General features: G+C 36.6%; 1 protein-coding gene across 12 annotated transcripts in view; it reads right to left on the bottom strand.

Annotated features, from left to right (window-relative positions):
• Positions 1-22,206, bottom strand: part of DZIP3 (DAZ interacting zinc finger protein 3) — a 137,459-nt gene that overhangs the window by 21,480 nt on the left and 93,773 nt on the right. For 11 of the 12 annotated variants that reach the window (XM_019839662.3, XM_011285969.4, XM_019839661.3 and 8 more), the window contains 6 exons: positions 19,802-19,927; positions 16,825-16,967; positions 15,407-15,527; positions 14,805-14,948; positions 14,615-14,716; positions 10,096-12,774 (listed from right to left, as the gene is read on the bottom strand). In XM_019839662.3, coding sequence (XP_019695221.1) covers positions 12,664-12,774; positions 14,615-14,716; positions 14,805-14,948; positions 15,407-15,527; positions 16,825-16,967; positions 19,802-19,927 — 747 coding nt within the window. In that variant the 3' untranslated portion in view covers positions 10,096-12,663. Of the gene's footprint in view, positions 1-10,095; positions 12,775-14,614; positions 14,717-14,804; positions 14,949-15,406; positions 15,528-16,824; positions 16,968-19,801; positions 19,928-22,206 lie in introns of those variants that run through there. The other variant, XM_045036897.1, reaches the window with a different exon arrangement.

Raw genomic sequence — 22,206 nt, 5'->3', positions numbered from 1 at the left:
CTGTTCCCTCCTTCTTCTATTGCTCTTTTCTCTTGTGGCTTGATGGATTTCTTTAGTGTTATGCTTGGATTCATTTCTCTTTATTTTTTGTGTATCTATTATAGGTTTTTGATTTGGGGTTACCATTGGATTTGTATATAACATCTTATGTGTACAGCAGTCTATGTTAAGTTGGTGGTTGCTTAAGTTTGAACACACTCTAAAGGCATAAATTTTTAGTCCCCCCTCCATGTTTCATATATTTGTTGTAATAGTTTATAACTTTTTGTGTATCATATCCCTCAACTATTTTTTTTTTTTGAGGATATAAATTTTACTGCTTTTGGGTTTTAATTCCATACTACCTTTATAAGTGATTAAACTACGTCCTTTACTACATGTTTGCTTTTAGTCATGAATTTTCCTTTCATAATTTTTGTTTTAGTCCTGATTATGGCCTTTATTTTCTACTGAAAGAATTGTCTTTAACATTTCTTGTAAGGCTAGTTTAGTGATGATGAACTCCTTTGTTTGACTGGGAAAGTCTTTATCTCTCCTATTCTGAATGATAACCTTGCTGGGTAAAGTATTCTTTTTATTTTTTTTTATTTTTTTTAAATTTAGATCTAAATTAGCATATAGTGCAACAATGATTTTAGGAGTAGATTCCTTAATGTCCTTTACCCATTTGGCCCATCCCCCCTCCACAAGCCCTCTAGTAACCCTCTGTTTGTTCTCCATATTTAAAGTCTCTTATGTTTTGTCCCCCTCCCTGTTTTTATATTTTTTGTTTCCCTTATGTTCACCTGTTCTGTGTCTTAAAGTCCTCATGAGTGAAGTCACATGATATTTGTTTTTCTCTGATTAATTTCGCTTAGCATAATACTCTCTAGTTCCATCCATGTAGTTGAAAATGGCAAGATTTCATTCTTTTTGATTGCCGAGTAATACTCCATTGTATATATATGACATATCTTCTTTATCCATTCATCCATCGATGAACATTTGGGCTGTTTCCATACTTTGGCTATTGTTGATAGTGCTGCTATAAACATTGGGGTGCATGTGTCCCTTCAAAACAGCACACCTGTATGCCTTGGACAAATACCTAGTAGTGCAATTGCTGGGTCATAGGGTAATTCCATTTTTAATTTTTTTGAGAAACCCCCATACAGTTATCCAGAGTGGCTGCACGAGTTTCCATTCACACCAATAGGGCAAAAGAGATCCTCTTTTTCCACATCCTTGCCAACATCTGTTGTTGCCTGAGTTGTGAATGTTAGCCATTCTGACAGGTGTAGGTGGTATCTAATTGTGGTTTTGAGTTCTATTTCCCTGATGATGAGTGATGTTGGGCATTTTTTCATGTGTTGGGTGGCCATCTGGGTGTCTTCTTTGGTGAAATGTCTATTCATGTCTTTTGCCCATTTCTTCACTGGATTATTTGTTTTTGGGGTGTTGAATTTGATAATTCTTATAGATTTTGGATACTAACCCTTTACCTGTTATGTCGTTTGCAAATATCTTCTCCCATTCTGTCGGTTGCCTTTTAGTTTTGCTGATTGTTTCCTTTGCTGTGCGGAAGCTTTTTTTTTGATGAGGTCCCAGTAGTTCATTTTTGCTTTTGTTTCCCTTGCCTCTGGAGATGTGTTGTGTAAGAAGTTGCTGCGGCCAAGGTCAAAGAGGTTTTTGCCTGCTTTCTCCTCAAGGATTTTGTTGGCATTCTGTCTTACATTTAGGTCTTTCATCCATTTTGAGTTTATTTTTGTGCCTGGTGTAAGAAAGTGGTCCAGGTTCATTTTTCTGCATGTTGCTGTCCAGTTTTCCCAGCACCACTTGCTGAGGTGACTGTCTTTATTCCATTGGATATTCTTTCCTGCTTTGTCAAAGATTGGCCATACATTTGTGGGTCCACTTCTGGGTTCTCTATTCTGTCCCAATGATCTGAGTGTCTGTTCTTGTGCCAGTATCATGCTGTCTTGATGATTACAACTTTGTAGCATAGGTTGAAGTCCAGGATTGTGATGTCTCCTGCTTTGGTTTTCTTTTTCAATATCACTTTGGATATTCAGGGTCTTTTCTGGTTCCATACAAATTTTAGGGATTATTTGTTATAGCACTGTGAAGAATGCTCATGTTATTTGGATAGGGATTGTACTGAATATGTAGATTGCTTTGGGTAGTATCGACATTTTAACAATATTTGTTCTTCCTATCCAGGAGCATGGAATCTTTTTCCATTTTTTGGTGTCTTCTTCAATTTATTTCATAAGCTTTTTATAGTTTTCAGTGTATAGATTTTTCACCTCTTTGGTTAGATTTATTCCTAGGTATTTTATGGTTTTTGGTGCAATTATAAATGGGATCAATCCTTGATCTCTCTTTCTGTTGCTTCATTGTTGGTGAATAGGAATGAAACTGATTTCTGTGCATTGATTTTATATCCTGCAACTTTGCTGAATTCATGAATCAGATCTAGCAGTTTTTTGATGAAATCTTTTGGGTTTTCCATATAGAGTATCATGTCATCTGCGAAGAGTGAAAGTTTGACCTTCTCCTGGCTGATCTGGATGCCTTTTATTTCTTTGTGTTGTCTGATTGCTGAGGCTAAGACTTCCAATATTATGTTGAATAACAGTGGTGAGAGTGGACATCCCTTTCTTGTTCCTGACCTTATGAGAAAAATCTGTTTTTCCTCATTGAGGATGATATTAGCATTGGGTCATTAATATATGGCTTTTATGATCTCAAGGTATGATTCTTCTATCCCTACTTTCTTGAGGGCTTTTATCAAGAAAGCATGCTGTATTTTGTCAAATTTCTTTTATTGATGTGATGAATCACGTTAATTGTTTTGTAGATATTGAATCAGCCCTGCATCCCAGGTATAAATCCCACTTGGTCATGGTGAATAATTTTTTTTAATGTATTGTTTGATCCGGTTGGCTAATATCTTGTTGAGGATTTTTGCATCCATGTTTATCAGGGAAATTGGTCTATAGTTCTCCTTTTTAGTGGTGTCTCTGTCTGGTTTTGGAATCAAGGTAATGCTGGCCTCATAGAAAGAGTTTGGAAGTTTTCCTTCCATTTCTATTTTTTTGGAACAGCTTCAAGAGAATAGGTGTTAACTCTTCCTTAAATGGTAGAATTGCCCCAGAAAGCCATCTGGCCCTAGACTCTTGTTTTTTGGGAATTTTTATTACTCATTCGATTTCTTTACTGGTTATGGGTGTGTTCAAATTTTCTATTTCTTCTTGTTTCAGTAGTGTATATGTTTCTAGGAATTTGTCCATTTCTTCCAGATTGCCCATTTTATTGGCATATAATTCCTCATAATATTCTTATTGTTTTTATTACTGCTGTGTTGGTTGTGATCTCTCCTCTTTTGTTCTTGATTTTATTTATTTGGGTCCTTTCCTTTTTCTTTTCGATCAAACTGGCTAGGGGTTTATCAATTTTGTTAATTCTTTCAAAGAGCTAGCTTCTGGTTTCACTGATCTATTCTACTGTTTTTGTTTTGTTTTTGTTTTTTTGGGTTTTTTTTCAGGTTTATTCACATTAATTTCTGCTCTAATCTTTATTATTTCCTGTCTTATGCTGGTTTTGGGTTTTATTTGCTGTTCTTTTTCCAGCTCTTTAAGGTGTAAGATTAGGTTGTGTATCTGAGATCTTTCTTCCTTCTTTAGGAAGGCCTGGATTGCTATATACTTTCCTCTTATGACCGCCTTTGCTGTGTCCCATACGTTTTGGGTTGTGGTATTATCATTTTCATTGGCTTCCATATAATTTTTCATCTCCTCTTTAACTTCTTTGTTGGCCCATTCACTCTTTAGTAGGATGTTCTTCAGTCTCCAAGTATTTGTTACCTTTCCAAATTTTTTCTTGTGGTAGATTTCGAGTTTCATAGTGTTGTGGCCTGAAAATATGCACAGTATAATCTTGATCTTTTTGTACTTGCTGAGGACTGATTTGTGTCCCAGTATGTGGTCTATTCTGGAGAATGTTCCATGTGCACTGGAGAGGTGCTTTAGGATGAAAGGTTCTGAATATATCCATTAAGTCCATCTGGTCCAGTGTGTCATTCAAAGCCATGGTTTCCTTGTTGATTATTTGATTAGATTATCTGTCGATTGCTGTGAGTGGGGTGTTGAAGTCTCCTACTATTATGGTATTACTATCAGTGAGTTTATGTTTGTGATTAATGGATTTATATATTTGGGTGCCTCCACATTTGGTGCATAAATGTTTACAATTGTTAGGTCTTCTTGGAGGATAGACCCTTAATTATGATATAATGCCCTTCTTCATCTCTTGATACAGACTTTATTGTAAAGTCTCGATTGTCTGATATAAGTATGGCTACTCTGGCTTTCTTTTGTTGACCATTAGCATGATAGATGGTTCTCCATCCCCTTACTTTCAATCTGAAGGTGTCTTTAGGTCTAAAGTGGGTCTCTTGTAAATAGCATAAAGATGGATCTTGTTTTCTTATCCATTCTATTACCCTATGTCTTTTAATTGGAGCATTGAGTCCATTGACATTTAGAGTACTGAAAGATAACAATTTATTGCCATTATGTTGCTTGTAGAGTTGGAGTTCCTGGTGGTGTTCTCAGATCCTTTCTAATCTTTGTTGCTTTTGGTATCTATCTATCTATCATCTATTTTTTTTTCATCTTTTCTCCCCTCAGAGAGTCCCCCTTAAAATTTCTTGTAGGGCTGGTTTAGTGTCACAAACCCCTTTAATTTTTGTTTGTCTGGGAAACTTTATCTCTCCTTCTATTTTGAATGACAGCCTTGCTGGATAACGAATTCTTGGTTGCATATTTTTCTGGTTCAGCACGTTGAATATATCTTGACACTCCTTTCTGGCCTGCCAAGTTTCTATGGATAAGTCTGCTGCAAGCCTGATCTGTCTTCCCTTGTAGGTTATGGACTTTTTTTTCTCTTGCTGCTTTCATGATTCTCTCCTTGCCTGAGTGTTTTGTGAATTTGACTCTGCTATGCCTTGTTGATGCTCAGTTTTTGTTGAATGTAATGGGGATCCTCTGTGTTTCCTGGATTTTGATGTCTGTGTCTTTCCCCAGGTTAGGAAAGTTTTCTGCTATGATTTGCTCATATAACCCTTCTACCCCTATTTCTCTCTCTTCCTTTTCTGGGATGCCTATGATCCTGATGTTGTTCCTTTTTAATGAGTCATTGATTTAATTCTTAAATCACGCTCTTTTGCCTTAATCTCCCTCTTTTTTTCTGCTTCATTATTCTCCATAAGTTTGTCCTCTATATCGCTGATTCTCTGTTCTGCCTCCTCCATCCTTGCCTCTGCAGCATCCATTCGAGATTGCAGCTCAGTTATAGCATTTTTTATTTCATCCTGACTAGGTTTTCTTTTTTCTCTGCAGAAAGGGATTCGAATCCATTGTCAACTCCAGCTAGTATTCTTATTATCATGATTCTAAATTTTGGTCCAGACATCTTGCTTATATATGTATTGGTTAAGCCCCTGGCTGTCATTTCTTCCTCTCTTTCTTTTGGGGTGAATTCCTTCATTTCATCATTTTGAACGTAGAAAAGGAATTAAGGAGGTAGAAAAATTAAAATAAAAAAAATTAAAATTATAAAAATATTAAAATTAAAAACAAATACACACAAAAAAAATAGAATAAATGATGCTAGGTCCAGGGTGTGTTTTGGTCTGGGTATTGAAAGTGGCTTGATAGATTAGAGAAAAAAGGAAAAAAAGGAAATCATTTGAAAACTTGAAAAAATGAATACAATGAAGTAGACTAAAATAAAATGATGGAAGTAAAATAGAATTTGAAAAAATTTAAACAAAAGTAAAAAATATAGTAGAAAAAAATAAATAAAAATATTTTTAATAAAAATTGAAAATAAAAATGAATTTTTTCTTTCTGTATTCAAGAAAAGAAACGAAAGAGAGGAGAGAAAGAAAGGAAGAAAGAAAGAAAATCGAATAGATGGACCTAACAGACTGAAATACAACTGAAATTACTTTGTTTCCCCCTAGAAGTCAAACTGTGAAGTGCTTTACAGTCCGTAAACTAAGCAGGTGGTGAGACTTGTGTTCTTGAAGAGCAAGGTTGGCCCAGTTGGGCAGGGCTTAGTGTAATGGCTTCCTTCTCCACTAGATGGCGCTGATAGCCTACTGGGATGGATTGCTGTGGTGCTTGTAGGTGAGTATACGCATGGGTGGAAGTGGTGAAAATGGCGTCACCGAGCTACTCAGTCTCTAGTACTGGAACTCTCTTCTCCCTGATCAGTAATTGTGCACCCGTCCTTCATCTTCAGCTTCTGTCCACTCCTCACTTCCACACTGTCCATGACAAAGACCCAGGCAGCACCTCCCTCCCAAGTTTTGTCTCAGATGCGGCTGCCTTCCCTGGCCCCCCCCTTCTGAGGGACTGTGGCTTTGACCCATTCCCCCCCTCTGCAGAGGGTCTCACCGAGCAATGGCCGAGTGCTGGCCACACCCAGGAACTCTTGCAGGACCATGCTGCTGCCCATGCCCGGAGACTGCAGCCAGGTGCCAGATAGCCCCAAAAAAGTTCACGAAACAGTGTAGCAGCAGCTCCTCAGGGATTATGGAAAATCACAACATACATCTGGCACCAGGCTTCACCCCCAATGACCTTGTTCCCGCACCAGTGAATGTGGCTGTTCTCTGAGGTCTGCTGCGCCCAGGTGGTCTCACAGCTTCTAAATGTCCTTCCAGCAGTGGAACCGCTTCTCCCTGTGTGGCCCAAGAATCTCCTGGACCCCACTCTGCTCCTGGGGATTCGCCCTTCCCACCAGAGCACCGCCAGGTATCAAGCTGTGGAGTTTCAGACTCTGCACTCACCCTGTTTAGTCTTAATGGAATCTAAATCCTCTCTTTTCTCCTTTCTTCCTTTTTAGTTCAGTCCTTGCAGCTGTTTACAATTTTCCTCTTTCTCTCCAGCTACCTTTGGGGAAGGGTGCTTTTCCCATATTCTTCCCCCCCCCACCCCCATCTCCGTCCTCTCTCCACATGCAAAAGCGGCTCCCTGCCCTCCACAGCTTCTCTCTCCCCAAGTTCACCTCTCCATGCCACATACCTGCTGAATTCTGTGGTTCAAGTTGTGCAGATTGTTGTATTAATCCTCAGATCAGTTTTCTAGGTGTGCAGGATAGTTTAGTGTTGGTCTGGCTGTATTTCATGGACATGAGACACACAAAAAACTTCTATGCTGTTCTGCCATCTTGGCTCCTCCCCAGGGTAAAGTATTATTAGTTTCAGGCAATTTCTTCCTTGCAGTACTTTGAATATATCATGCCACTCCATTCTGGCCTGCAAAGCTGCTGAGAATCAGCTAGAAGCCTTATGGGTTTTCCTTTGTGTGTAACTACTCTTCCTAATCTAAAAATTCCCTCTTTATGATTGCTTTTTGCCATTTTGATTACTTTGTGTCTCGGTGTGGATCTCCTTGGGTTCATTTTGTTAGGAACTCTCTTTGATTCCTGGATCTGCATATCTGTTTCCTTCCCTAGATTAGGTAAGTTTTCTGCCTCCTGCCCTTTCTTCTTCTGGGATCCCTATAAATGTTATTATGCCTAATGATGTTGCAGAGTTCCCCTTAAGCTATTCTCATTTTTAAATTTTTTTCCCTTTTTGCTATTAGCTTGGTTGCTTTCAATCATCTTTCAGATTGCTGATTCATTTGCATCCTCTAATCTGCTGTTATTCCCTCTAGTGCATTTTTATTGAATTTTTCACCTGTTTCTTTTTTGTTTTCTACTTGAAGTTCTCGTTGAGTTCATCCATTCTTTCCTCAAGTCCAGGGAGTAGCTTTATGACCATTACTTTCAATTCTTTATCAGGCATATTGCTTATCACAGTTTAATTTAGCTCTTTTTTTCTGATACTGTTTTAGTCTTTCATTTGGTACATATTCCTCCCATTTGCTTAACTTTGTTTCCATGTATTAGGTAAGTCAGCGACATCTCCTTGTCTTGAAAGTGGTGGCCTTGTATAGAAGAGGTCCTGTGGTGCCCTGTAGCACAATCCCTGGTGACAGTCCCTAGTCACCAGAACTGAGAGCTGCAGTGGTGTCTCTTCTGTGGGCTGCTTGTGCCCTGCTGCTGTGGCTAAGCCACTTGTCTTTATCTCAGACTGCTGTAATGACCCACTGCCTGCTATAAGCACACTGGGCAGGGTTTGGTCCCTCTGCTGATAACAGAACTGTCTAGGCCATTGTGGTGGGCAAGGCTGGCAGTCAAGGTAACTGAAAATAGCCCTTCTGCCAGTTGCAGGCACACCAAAAGGTAAGGCTTGCTTCCTACAAGGCCAACTGAAAGGCTTTCATGGGTAGGCTGCAATCAGACTAAGCATCTGCAGTTACCCTCTTTGCCACAGCAGGTGCAAAAGCAGTTGAGCTTCCTCCCTGTGCAGCCAGCTAAGAGGCTCAGTTGGTGAAACTGCAGGCACACTGGTGTGTGGGGTTATCCCCCTTCTCCTCACTTTGGAGTGGTGCTGGTCGGACTTTCAGGGGGCTGGATGCCTACCGAGGAGGGTGGGTCTGTGGGGCAATCTAAGGGCAGGGCATGTAGTGCTAGCAAGATAGGTGGAGAGTGTCAACAACGACTCACACAAGTATCTGGTTTTCCTGTCTGGAGAAGAGAAATGGTGCCTGCTGGTTCTCCACCCCACCCCCCCACCGCACCCCCCAGAGAAATCTAAAGATCCCTGGCCTTCCAGTGCACATTCTGAAATTAGTAAATCAATCTCCTTCACATATACCCCAGGCACTTTTCAAATTGCTGCTTCTGTGCTGTCTTGAGTTACTAAGCTGACTCTTTAAGGGCAGGGACTCATTTTCCTATTGCCCTCCTGCTCTCCCAGACTTAAGGTGACTGATCTTTAAAGTATGTTTTTAAAGCCCTGCTTATTTTAAATGCTCCTGAAGTTAAACACCACTGGTTTGCAAGGCCACATAAGGGGACTGGTCTTCCCAGTGTGGGTCCCCTGTGCGTGGAGTGCCTGGTATGAGGTCTCATCCTTTTCGCTTCTCCATTCTGGTGGTATCCCTCCCATTTGTGGTTACTCTCACCAGGGTTTTGGTTTCCACTCTTCATACCTTTTTCAATGTGATCTCCTCTCTACAATGGACTGTGGGAGGTCTGTTCTACCAGTCTTCAGGATGTTTTCAGAGTTAGCTGTATAAATACAGCTGCTATGTTGGTGGCCTGTGGGATGAGGTGAGCTCAGGTTCCTCCTACTCTGCCATCTTCTCTCTTCCCTGAACTTTCTCTCTTCCATTCACTCAATAAGGGTAGTTGAAGATTAAAAAAAACTTTAAGAATTTTATCAAGGAGCAAATTCCAACAGGTTGAATGACTAATGGAAAGTTTGCTACTTTAGAACACTAACTCTGTCAGGCAAGTAGTCTTTCCCCCATTTGACATAAGTTTTGGTTGAGAAAAGCAATTTTTTCATGATTATATAACATGCCAACCATGAGCGTTCAATTCAAACACAGATCTGCCTGAGAAAGCCACTTTCTACTATTCCAATAGTAGACAAATTTTAGCATGCTTTAGAATATCTAACTATTGGGGTGCTCAATCCAAATACAGATCCAGATGGCCTCTTGTAATATGTAGCTTTTATAAACACACCAGGTAAATGCGATGTGGTCCAGGATCCATACTTAACTAGAGTCCATTAACTCTGAAAACTGCCTACTCAAGAAAATCAGAAATCATGTATCTTTAAATTAGTATTTGTTATTATCTGGCTATACACCAGCTATTCCTTAGCTACTAGAGTCCTAGAAGTCTTACCCAAGAGGCTATATGATAGAATATCCCAGGAACATTTTATAAGTATAGAGGATTCTTTTTAAATTTGAATCTGGTAAAAATAATAAACCTACCTTCCCTGAATTAACCATAAGATATAATTCATCATGATTGGGGCACTATTAATTATGTCAAAACAGTAGGAATTAATTAATTGGAACCATCCCGAGCAAACCAAGATACCTGAAGGAAAAATCTAACTTTTTCTCACCATGTCCTACAACTATTATGTATTTTTATAAACTCAATACCATGTTCCTATTCAAAAAAATTAGTAAGTTTACCATTTGTTTCATTTTATTTTGATGAATATTATTTACAAAGAAGAAAAAACCACTTTTCTTGTTTGTACAAAGTCAATCCAAAGTGGAGATGTATTTGTGAAGTACTAAAAGAGAACACCAAGGGACAGAAGATCTGCATTCAAATTAAAATGTCATTTTGTAGCTATGACCTTGGATTATTTTTCTTACTTGGGCCTCAGTTTCATCATATGTAAAATAAGGAATATCCACTAAACAACCACTTTAGAATTATCAGTGGATCAAATGAGGTAACAAGCATTTTGAAAGTATCTCAAAATAGCTGGAAAATGTTATAATTATAGACAAAATAAATTTGAAGGGAAACATTACAAGACATATCTTCTGATAGCAGCTGTAATGATATTACTAGATGTTTACAGATTGTTTTTGATGTAAATGTTGCCACTTCCCTCATTGTATTCCCCCAGAAGGATGGGATTCTAGATCTCTCAGGAGCCACAGGATTGACAGTGAGTATTGTTTAAGATAGAAAGTCCCTGACAGTTGTCTTCATTGTTAGATTATACTTATCAAAAAGAAAAAAATACCATTACCTTCAGCACCTGTAGAATTGGACATGACTTTCAAAAGTACAATCCTACTACATTCTCACTACATAACAGCTACTGTGGTGAGTTCTCTGGCCCCATCCTTAGACTCAAGGATGGCCGAGTCAGCACCAAGAAATTCTTACAGACTGATTTTGTGAAGAATGCCTGTGACCAAGTGCCAGCACCTTCAAGAATTAGGACTGGCCCAGATGCTAATTATCCATATGATCTTAGGCAAGATGTACTTATAAAATGAGGTGGTAGTCTTAGAGGATCATTCTGACATTCTGTAAGTCTCAATGACTACCATCTTGGGTATTTTCCTATTCTTTGTCATAACAGAAAAAAAAAATCACAGTTAAGCAGATATAGATGTTTTAAATAGATTTAAAACAGTTTCAGGATAAAAGATAAAATCTTTTCCACATGAAGTGAAATCGTAGTTGTAAACAAACTAAGAAACATTTGTTTTACAAGATAATTTGCCATTTGACCTCAAGGTATTAGACAATTTTTAAAGGCCTTATAATTTCTGAATTTTTCAATTGAGAGATTCTTGGCATTTTAAGTGTCTAGAAGACTGCCTTCATTTTTGGATATTTTCTTCTACATTTTCCAGTCTATTATCATTACAGAAGAAAACATTTAGCATACAATTACAGAAATAGATAATTAAACAGATTTAAAGTAACTTCGAGATACATTTACACTGAAATATACAGAGAAAATAGTTGAGTCAAAACACGCATTCACAGCCTCAATTTCATTAACTTATGGAAACTATTTAAATATGAACCGGGTAACATCTTACATGGTAACTGAATTCTTTAGATTTAACTAGAGACATGTATAACACTTACAACATTTACACAATACTATTTTCAAAATAGGGTTTTGACCTCTAAGAATAAAAGTTCTTAGTGACAAACTTTAGGCAGCAGCTTAGCCCAGTGGATATTAACTTTGTTCTAAGAAGCAGCTACATATAAACAGTCCCTCATACCCTGCAGCAAGACAAAAGCGATATTAAGAAACTTTTAAGGCAGAAAAAAAGAATCCTACAAGTGTAAGGTCCAATGACAATGTTTACAAATGAACATAAGATCTCAATTATTAACTGAGCAAGTGACTTAATTTACACATTAACTCCTTTCCTGTTTCAGATTCTGGGAATATTTATGCTTACCCTATTGTGCAAGGCATTGAGAACACAGAGGAGGATCGGACATGGTTTCAGTGGTGGGCTGGTATACGTTTAACAAACCCCTTCTTGGGAAGAGAATCCTTTACTTATAATATTTATGGATCCCTATGGTATAAATACTCCTATGTCCCATTTCAAGCTACCAACAATTTGGTAACTGACTCACAAAATTCCTAACAATTCAACAGTCATCTCTTACAAACTATTATTAGCTAAGTTCCACTACACTACTGTATGGTCCCCACCCTCAAGTAGCTCGTAATCTCTTTGTGGGTACACACTTAAGAGGCTAGACAAGAACAGGGAAGATAGGGATAAAATTTAAATAATTCAGTTACAGAATTTGTAAGCAGTTTTAAAACTCAAAAGGAACAAAATCTGTGTAATTTTTGTACTTGTTTTCTATTCCACTTTTCCTTTTAATTTCAGAAAATTAAAATGCAGCATGTTTTCAGTAAAGGGTAAGTGGAATAAGAAGGAAAAAGACAAGAAAAAACATCCCAAGATTTATGTTAACAGTGATGTTTCCATCAGAAGAAAATGCTTACTAAGATAAGGGCAAATATAATATAACTTTTAAAATTTAAGCCCTTTCAGTTCAGTTCCAAGTCCTGAAGATTTATCCTGTCCTCTTTGGCTGCAGCTTTGATGGATTAGTATTGTGCAAAAGAAGCTAGCTAAAGAACACACTTCTTCACACCACTCACACTATCAGCTCATAATAAAAGGCAAAACTAAATTCTGGAATATGATAACTGAACTTCTTTTGCACAGTCACCTTCTTGGATCAGATCTTGGGTAAGTGCCGGCTGGGGTGACCAGGAAATTCTTCTGGTAACAAAACATGGAGTCTACAGGTTGGGCACGTCCCCTGTTGCATCAGCCAAGGTCTAATGCACTAAGGAGCAAAAATATTCAAGTCAGACTCTCAGAGTTAGACTAACAGAGGTAACTGCTACACTATATAATCAGTTACCAGCCAACATGTCTTCTGGTGGATCTTAAAACCTTATCTAGTAGATTGCCAAGCCAATTGCTGCAATAATGGCACCTTATTCACTGATTCACCTGAATCACTCTGATTCACTAAGCAATATAGCTGGTAATAGCAGAACACCTTTCAGCCAGTTTATTCTATTAGGATCCTTTCTCCAAACCCAATTTTCAGGATGAGTACCAATTCTTCCTAACAAAGAGGTTGAGGAAACCTGCCACATATTTTTCCTCTAGTTAATTATATACTGTTCTCATTTATAATCCAGAAAAAAATACAAAAGTGACTAATACCCTGTACCAAGTGCTAATGGTGTTTTGAATTTAAAATCCCTAGATGATGGATATACTTTTCAGATGTCTTTTTGGTGAAAATGGAAGTATTCTTTAGCTATGAACTATCTATTAAGTGATTTGCTTGAGTAAAAACTCTCCAAAAACAAATCAATTTTACCTGTATAAATAATGAGAGCCAGGTCAGATGAGAGAAGATTAAGAATAGGCACTATACCATTTGCAACTACGTGGATGGAACTGGAGGGTTTTATGCTCAGTGAAATTAGAGAAAGACAAATATCATATGACTTCGCTCATAGGACTTTAAGACACAGAACAGATGAACATAAGGGAAGGGAAGCAAAAATAATATAAAAACAGGGAGGGGGACAAAACATAAGAGACTCTTAAATGTGGAAAACAAACAGAGGGTTACTGGAGGGGTTGTGGAGGGGGGATGGGCTAAATGTGTAAGGGGCATTAAGAAATCTACCCCTGAAATCATTGTTGCACCATATGCTAACTAACTTGGATATAAATTAAAAACAAACAGAAAAAAGAATAGGCACTATATATTAGGCTCACTAATTGTAATAACCCTAGAAAAGTAACCTCAGTGGGTCACCTGCTTTCTATTCTACAGGCAATGGCAAAGAATAAGAAGTTTCATTAAACATTTATTTTCTAAATGGAAGCTTCAAATGGCTAAGTATCTTTCCTGGTCTTTTGGGAGTAGCCATTCTGTGTCTACTTCTTCATATCAGAGTAGATACAAACTATGTGTCACGTTATACATATACGGCTTGAATGAGCCGGCTACTTACTGTTCACTTCCCTGAGAAGTGTATGTAAGATTATCTTTTCCTGGGTCAAATTATATCTTTGCACCATTAGACTTGGATCATAAATTGTATATCAATAGCATTTGCACAGCAACACCAGAAATTAATCTATACAAATGCCAAGAATCAACAAAAGATATGCCAGTCTCAGATTTTTCTAATATCAAAACTGAAACTTGAGCACCTAAAAAGCAAATACAAGGCCCAGAAAGACTGTTAAGGTGAGTCTTTTGCTTTCTAAGGGAACGGGTCATCAGTAAATGGGAACAAAGGATACTATATGTTATTTATAGCAAATTGAGATGAAGTGACACAGTTGCTGTGTCAATCAACATTCCCTCCAGTTCTATTTGAAACTACTCTGTATTATTTCAATTTCATCACTGTCTCTCTTTTCGTGTAAGGTATGTAGAGATCTGAGAAAGCACGGTGCAAAGTGGGGCTAAGTATGGGGAAAACAGGCATCAATGTTTCTGTGTGGTTCTTCAAAGCCTGGAGTTCTTTCCCATGGAATTCGTAACACAGCTATAGCCATGATACATATAAATGACTTCAAGTAAGGCAGTATGAATCTTGCTTAGTTGATTAAATGGCAAAATATTTAAAAAGATAAGTTTAAAGGGTTACCTGAGAATGGAATTTGTGAGCACAAGGCAAAACTGAGAGGTTTTCTGGAGAGAGATTCTCATGACAAATCACACAAGGCTCCTCTTCTTCCTCCTCTTCATCCTAGGGAAAATACACACAGAAGGCCCAATTCAGCTCCTTTCTTTCTCCCAAATTTAAATGTATTTAGAATCAACAGTCTCATTCTCACCAAATTATTGTCTCCTTCCCATGTGGCAGGCCCTTGTGAACTAAGGGGCCTCCAGGCTGGTTTGGGGGGCTGGGCAGCATTAGACTGTGGAGGAGTGTGGCTGGGTGAAACACAGTTACCATTTGGCACAGATTTTCCTTGACTCTGAAAATAAGAATATTATACTTACTTTTTTTTTTTCAGAAGTGTTCAAAAACAGGAAGAATTGGTAGAATAGCATAGAAAATAGGGTACAGTGAGAATTAGCAAAAGGATAAAGGTCAATTAGATTTGTGAAAAATCCTGAAATAAAACGTTAGTAATATTACTTGTATACTCAAAGCCAAGTTAAAAACAACTCTATATGCCCTTTTAATTAAAACAAGTCTTTACAAAAATTAGAAATAATGTCTTCCTTTAGAGTCAAAGTAACCTAGAATCAATTCCAAGAGGATCATTTTTATTCGAGAATGATCAGGTAGTATTTCAAAAAGACTTACTATACCATTTAAGTTCAATTTTTAATAGATGTTTAATGTGATTACAGTTTATTGGAACAGACATGAAGATAATTAAGACTGCTAACTACCTGATACAGGTTTGTTTTTGTTTTTGTTTTTTACCTGTGATCTCTTGGGGTCAATAAATTGGGAAATCTTGTATACAATTTCATCAAATGTCAGTCCAGATAAGGATTTCCCATGAATGTCCTTCAATTTCCGTAAGAAATCCGTAAGCTCCTTTCTGGAAGAGGTCAAATAAAGAGCAGTGGTGATTTTTCCTACTGCCTTGAGGGCATGCCCTCTATACAAGTTACAAAATCCTAGCGTATGATGGGTATGTAGAATAGAGATGTGGCCCTTTAGGTCTCTGATCTAAAGTCTACCTAAATTTATCTTAAACCAAAATGAAAACTCAAGTTTATTTAATATTTATTCTTTCCAAAAAAGAACTTTAACTGTTTTTGAAAACTTACTGTATGAAAATTGAGGTTGTTATCTACATACTTATGTACTAAGCTCTTTATATCATGTCTCTAACTGCTATTACTCAGGACTAAAGTACTCCTTTTAACTTGGGTTACTATAGGTCTCTTTTCTGTGTTAATATTTAATCTTTGTTTTGTTTCTGAGTTTTACAAAATTAAAACTGAACAGAGAAGCTAGAAGACACATTAAAATAATGTAGGTTTCTTTATCACACAATCAATACATTCCTTTTCAAATCCCATATTCCGCTGACTCAAAGTCTGTATACATTTTTGGTAGGATAGAATAGGATGAAATATTTTCTTTCCCAAATGAAGTGTCAGGTCATCAGCCTGGTAAACTACCTTGGATTACTATTCATTTTATACATTTTATATGTACATATACTTATAACTGTATTACAGTTCTATTTTCATTGTCTGTTCACTATATTTAGAAAACCATAATCCTGAAACATAACAATATGTTCATTAAATAAAAGTGTTAGCCTTCAAATGAAAATACTGGTTAAAAACTAGAATTACTTCCTTAAATACAAAAGGATAAAAAAACTTCATTTCTGGAGAAGAAAAATATCTTTCTGCTAAAGTCAGAACTGTGAAAACCACAGCAAAATAATTATTTCTTGCATTTAACTGTGTTCCCTAACAAAAACTAAGAGCCCTAAATAAAATTAAGGAAACAGGAAAGTAAAACCTGATGTTTGGGCTTATATATATATATATAGCATACAATCAAAATTCATTTTGGAAAGAGGTTATTAATTATTGTAACTGGTGGCATTAAAATTGGATAGGCTTATGACTAGTTATACTTCTTAGTAAATGAGCAAACCTAAATTTAAAAATCTATTCTGTCATAATTTAAGACTAATATATTTAGTGAAGAGGCTTAGCATTTATATTGAACACTATCCCTTTAAATTTCATTTTCCTTACCAAGGCAATGGAAAGGAAATATATTTGTGTGTATGTTTGTTTCATTCCCCTAATTATGGTGGTGGAAAATGTAGAGTATGATCTGTACTCACAACTAAATAATAATTAAAGTACCTGGTTTGTTGTGGAAAAGCAGTTTTCAGCCTGTCTATAATCCTCTCCCAATTCATCATGGGGGGGTCACTTCCCAGACCTGCACTGGGAGGAGGCCCAGCGTCTCCCACAGGCGCCGGTACAGTCCAGGCTATACCAGTCATCTGAAAGGAACACAGTTATAACCCATCAGCTTCAGTTATTAGGAAGTAACATTCCATGACAACATGGTATTTCCATACCTCAGAAAATGGGTAGAATGAAGAGGAAGAATATCGACCTATACATTCCCTTTTTAGAATTTTTTTAAAAATTTAACTAGCACAATACTTCTTGTTTTTAATTACCCTTATTTTGAAAAGGAGACATGTGAGTCTCTGTAATTGAAGAAATTACAGAAATACAGAGTATTTACTGCTGTATTTTAGAATAGTAAAGAAACAACTAGTGTGCTAAGAGGGGAATGAGTGAATTATAGCATATTTAATCAGGTCCTTAGAAACATATCTATATATCTGAGAAGAAGACATGCCCATGAAAGGTTTTTGTTTTGTTTCACTTGGTTTTGTTTTTTTTGAGAGAGAGGGGGAACATGCACATGCATGCATGAGCAGGGGAGAGGAAGAGGGAGAGAGAATCCTAAGCAGACTCCATGCCCAGTGCGGAGTCTGATGCAGGGCTTGATCTCACAATTGTGAGATCATGACCCGAGCCGAAATCAAGAGTCGGACACTTAACCAACTAAGCCACCCAAGTGCCCCATTATGTTTCATTTTTTTTTAAAGTCTGTGGTATAGTATTTACGGTAGGGCTCTTTTTATATTAAATTAAAAAAATACATATGCATAGAAAAGGTCTCAAGTTATAAACAACCTGTAAACTGATTATTTCCTAGGATTTAACTGCAAAATAATTTTACTTTCTACTTTGTATATTTCTGTTATTTGCTTTTTTATGATTTAAAAAAAAATTTTTTTTTAATTTACACCCAAATTAGCATATAGTGCAACAATGATTTCAGGAGTAGATTCTTTAGTGCCCCTTACCCATTTAGCCCATCCCCCCTCCCACACCCCCTGCAGTAACCCTCTGTTTGTTCTCCATATTTATGAGTCTCTTATGCTTTGTCCCTCCCTGCTTTTATTCTTTTTATTCCCTTATGTTCATCTGTTTTGTCTCTTAAAGTCCTCATATGAGTGAAGTCATATGATATTTGTCTTTCTCTGACTAATTTCACTGAGCATAATACCCTCCAGTTCCATCCACATAGTTGCAAATGGCAAGATTTCATTCTTTTTGATTGCTGAGTAATACTCCATTGTGTGTGTATATACACACACACACCCCACATCTTCTTTATCCATTCATCCATCGATGGACATTTGGGCTCTTTCCATACTTTGTCTATTGTTGATAGTGCTGCTATAAACATGGGGGTGCATGTGTCCCTTCAAAACAGCACACCTGTATCCCGTGGATAAATGCCTAGTAGTGCAATTGCTCGGTCGTAGGGTAGTTCTATTTTTAGTTTTTTGAGGAACCTCCATACTATTTTCCAGAGTGGCTGCACTAGCTTGCATTTCCATTTTTTATGATTTTTCTAATTATAAAAGTAGTTTATGCTATAGTTGAATTTTCAAAGAAATAAAGATGAGACCACTACTAGCATGTCTGCCCCATGTCTCATGAATGTTACAGACAAAGGTGGTATGCAAGTTGTAGTGACACCTCTGAGCCATGAAACCATCAGTTTTGCCATATGTTATGGCATTTCTTCTTAGAAACTTTAAGACTCTAATATCAGGAAGTGAACACTTTTAGCTGATTACTAGGGTAATTATAAACATGAAAACTTTTACCTAAGGCTTTACAGGTTATTTTAAAATATAAGATTACTCATGAAAGATTAGCAATTACTAACAGCTACTGAAGTAACTCCTACAAAGCCTACTTAGAGGAGAAAACTGCCCAGACATCTGGGTTTGCCTTAGTATCAACCTTTTCCCCAGGAATCAGAAAATAATCTTATTAGGTTGAGGTACTTCACAAAGTTTTCAATAAGGGTGTGTGTGTGTGTGTGTGTGTCTGTGTGTGTGCATGTATACACACACAAAACTATCTTTAATATAATGGTGGGGGAGCAAACCACATGAACAACACTGTGATATCATGGGGAATAAAGAGATGTGGTACTCAGTTAACATGTTAAGGTCTATGTACATATTTATTAGCAGAGTCAGCCTCTACAAAAATAAGAGTCCATCTGACTATATATTTCAAAGGGAGACTATTTATAGGTATAAAAAACTGATAAGAATGCGCTTATGGAAAGTCAAGATTAGAGAATTTTCCTTAGTTAACATCAATCTTCTGGGACAAGATTTTTTTTTATTAAAAAACATTTACCTTTGCCAAGATTACAACTAATAATCCTGGTCATTTAAATTTTCTCTATTGCCTCTTCAGGTTTGGATAAGGCTTATTTGGCTAGTTGTAGCTAGGAGGACGATTCATCACTTTATAGTATATTCCAAGGTGATGCAAATTATATTCTGTGTGCTACTATACATATGTGTGTGTATGTTTGTGTAAATAAAGTTTTTCTTTAGCTTTGTGGCATAACTTTGTTATGAATTGGCTTCTTTGCTTTCTAATTACCCATCAAACATGCTAAATATAAATTATCTATTAAAAATATTAATCTACCCTATATTGTTGCCTATTATAGAAGCAAAACTATAAAATCCTATAAGGACTGTCTACTATAAAAAGGTATTTATCTTTGTCTCCAGAAGCTAAACCAGTATCAGCTAACAAAATAATATATGGAATGCTCTTAGCACAGCACTTCAAATGGAACTATTCATTCACCTGTCATTCAGTTATCCTCCCCTCCACTACTACCACCACCATCACCACCTATCAAATAAACAGAACACATTCATTCATGAAGTCTACTGTGATGATAAAAACTATTCCACCAAAAAGGGATCTGTACCAGCGGGGCTCTAGGTTGGCCAGGTGCAGAGATGACTCCAGGGCAAATGGCAGGCATCTGAGGAACAGTGAGTATCGGTCTAAAGAAAGATTCTTTCATAAGAGGTCTTCCCAAGAACTGCTGCATCTAAAATAGAAAAGGTTAAAAAAAACAAAAACCCAATACATTTATATATTATATAGGCAATGATCTAAATTCATAGAGCAATGTTTGGGGGAAAACAATTTGAAATCTAGATACAAAGCACTAGCATTAGAATTGGTGTTGTCATAACAGTTAAATGTACGCATTTTGGAAAAGCGAAGGGTAGTGAATATACAAAAGAGCAGAGAGAGAAGAGAAGTGAGTTCTAGTCTCTCTACCTGGCTGGGTAACCAGGGATGCCAAGTTACTAATCTATAAAGCAGAGGGTTATTAGGTTAAGTGATTTTTAAAGTTCCCTCCCAACTATAATAATATAGGACTATGCTAAGAGGCTCCTCAATGAGTACTGTCCACATTGATGAATAATACTGATACTCAGAAATTATAAAGAACCAAAGCTGACTATAGAAAATATTACTTTCCTTGGTTACACATTGGAGGGAACTTGTATCACCTGATGGATTTTGACTTTATGGTTAGCTCCAATGAGAGCAGAAAGCTGAAGTGCAGTGGGCCTGGGGCATAAACCCCCTTAAAATGACTTGTAGACATGCTTATAGGTGTTACTGCACCTTCCAGGGGGCTGTGGAAAGCTAGCCCTTCTTAGCATCTAGCAATGGGATGGATACCTTACTGACTAGACTACAGAAGAGGACAGATTAAGTTTCTACTATGTGCCAAGTCTAGCACTGGCATAAACAGAAATTCAAATATTTTTTGAATTGGAAAAAAATGAACATCAACACAGATCATAGGTTAATAGGGAACAATAAAATGAATACATGAGGTTGACACCGGATTCTTATTTAATAGCACTAAAGGAAAGACATTGTGTATATCATTGTCTGTAAGTACTCTTGCTAAAAATACTGAACCTGATTCTAAGCAACTGTCTAGATCTAATCAACAGTTTATAGAAAATAGAACATGTACAATGACATCACAAGGATGCAATCAATTAAATCAATAATGTGGGAATCTGAACTTTTTTAACAAATAAATGACATGAGTAAAAGAGGGGGGTGGGGTAGCTGCTAGAGATTTAAAGAACAATGAGCCACATGCGAAGTTAAAACTTTATTTGAATTGTTTTTAAAAATAAGTTATTAAAAGAGTAATTACAATCAAATTGGAAATATTGTAAACTAGGTAAGAAAAAGGCATTTTTAAGGCAACTGGGAAATATAAATTTTAACTGGATTTTAGATATTAAAATTTTTAATTTTCTTAGGTAAAAAAATGGTGATACCATTATATCTAATAATATCTAATGGATATTAGATATTAAATTTTTAATTTTCTTAGGTAAAAAAATGGTGTTATCATTATATCCAATAATAATAATCTCCTCATCTTTTAGGATGAACTATACATGGATGAGATTATATGATATGTACTTTAAAATATCCCAGTAGGAAGAAGAGGATGACATGAAACAAGATTAACAAAATGTTGGCTCTCTTAGTTCACAGAGGTTTGTTATACTATTCTATTTTTGTGTTTCAATTTTCATAATGTAAAGTTTTTAAAGAATGAATGGATGGTGGGTATGAGTCAGTATTCCTGCTCTCTTTGCAGACAGCCACTACCTAATACTACTTGGGAGAATTAGATAGCCAGGGTACAAAACCCAAGATAGAATAAAAACATATAAAAATACTGGGTTAAACTGGGAAGAGTACCCCTTATTTCAGATTTCTCAGGTTAGACTACTATACATTTAAAGCCTGTTGACTATTCTTTATAATACTAGGATCTCAGAGATAGATGAACTCTTTTTCTGTATGTATGTATGTATGTATGTATATATGTATGTATGTATGTATATTTCAAGTTTTTATTTAAATTCTAGTTAACATATAGTGTGATATTAGTTTAAGGAATATAATCTAGTGATTCATCACTTATATACATACCCATAGATGTATTTCAGTAACCAGGTCATCTAGTATAATTTCCTGGTGTTATACATGGAAAAAACAAAGTCCAGCATAGCTGATTTTTCCAAGAATAACATAGTTATTCAGAGAGTTAGGACTTAAACCCAGATCTCTAGTATGTTTCCATTGAATAATCTTAACTTACGGCAAATAGCATCGTTACATTTCTAGCATTTGCACTCTCAAACTGTTCCACTAATGTTTAGTGGTCGCTGATGCTTGCACTTGAACACAACTGTTAGTTTTGATCAAACACAGCGGTGATGCTAGTTAGGAAGCACAAAAGATACACATGTACCTCTCAGATGTTAGCAGAAGGAT

This window comes from Felis catus, chromosome C2 (assembly GCF_018350175.1).
Source record: "Felis catus isolate Fca126 chromosome C2, F.catus_Fca126_mat1.0, whole genome shotgun sequence".
NCBI classification, from domain to species: Eukaryota; Metazoa; Chordata; class Mammalia; order Carnivora; family Felidae; genus Felis; species Felis catus.
This window is presented reverse-complemented; position numbering and strand designations above follow the sequence as displayed.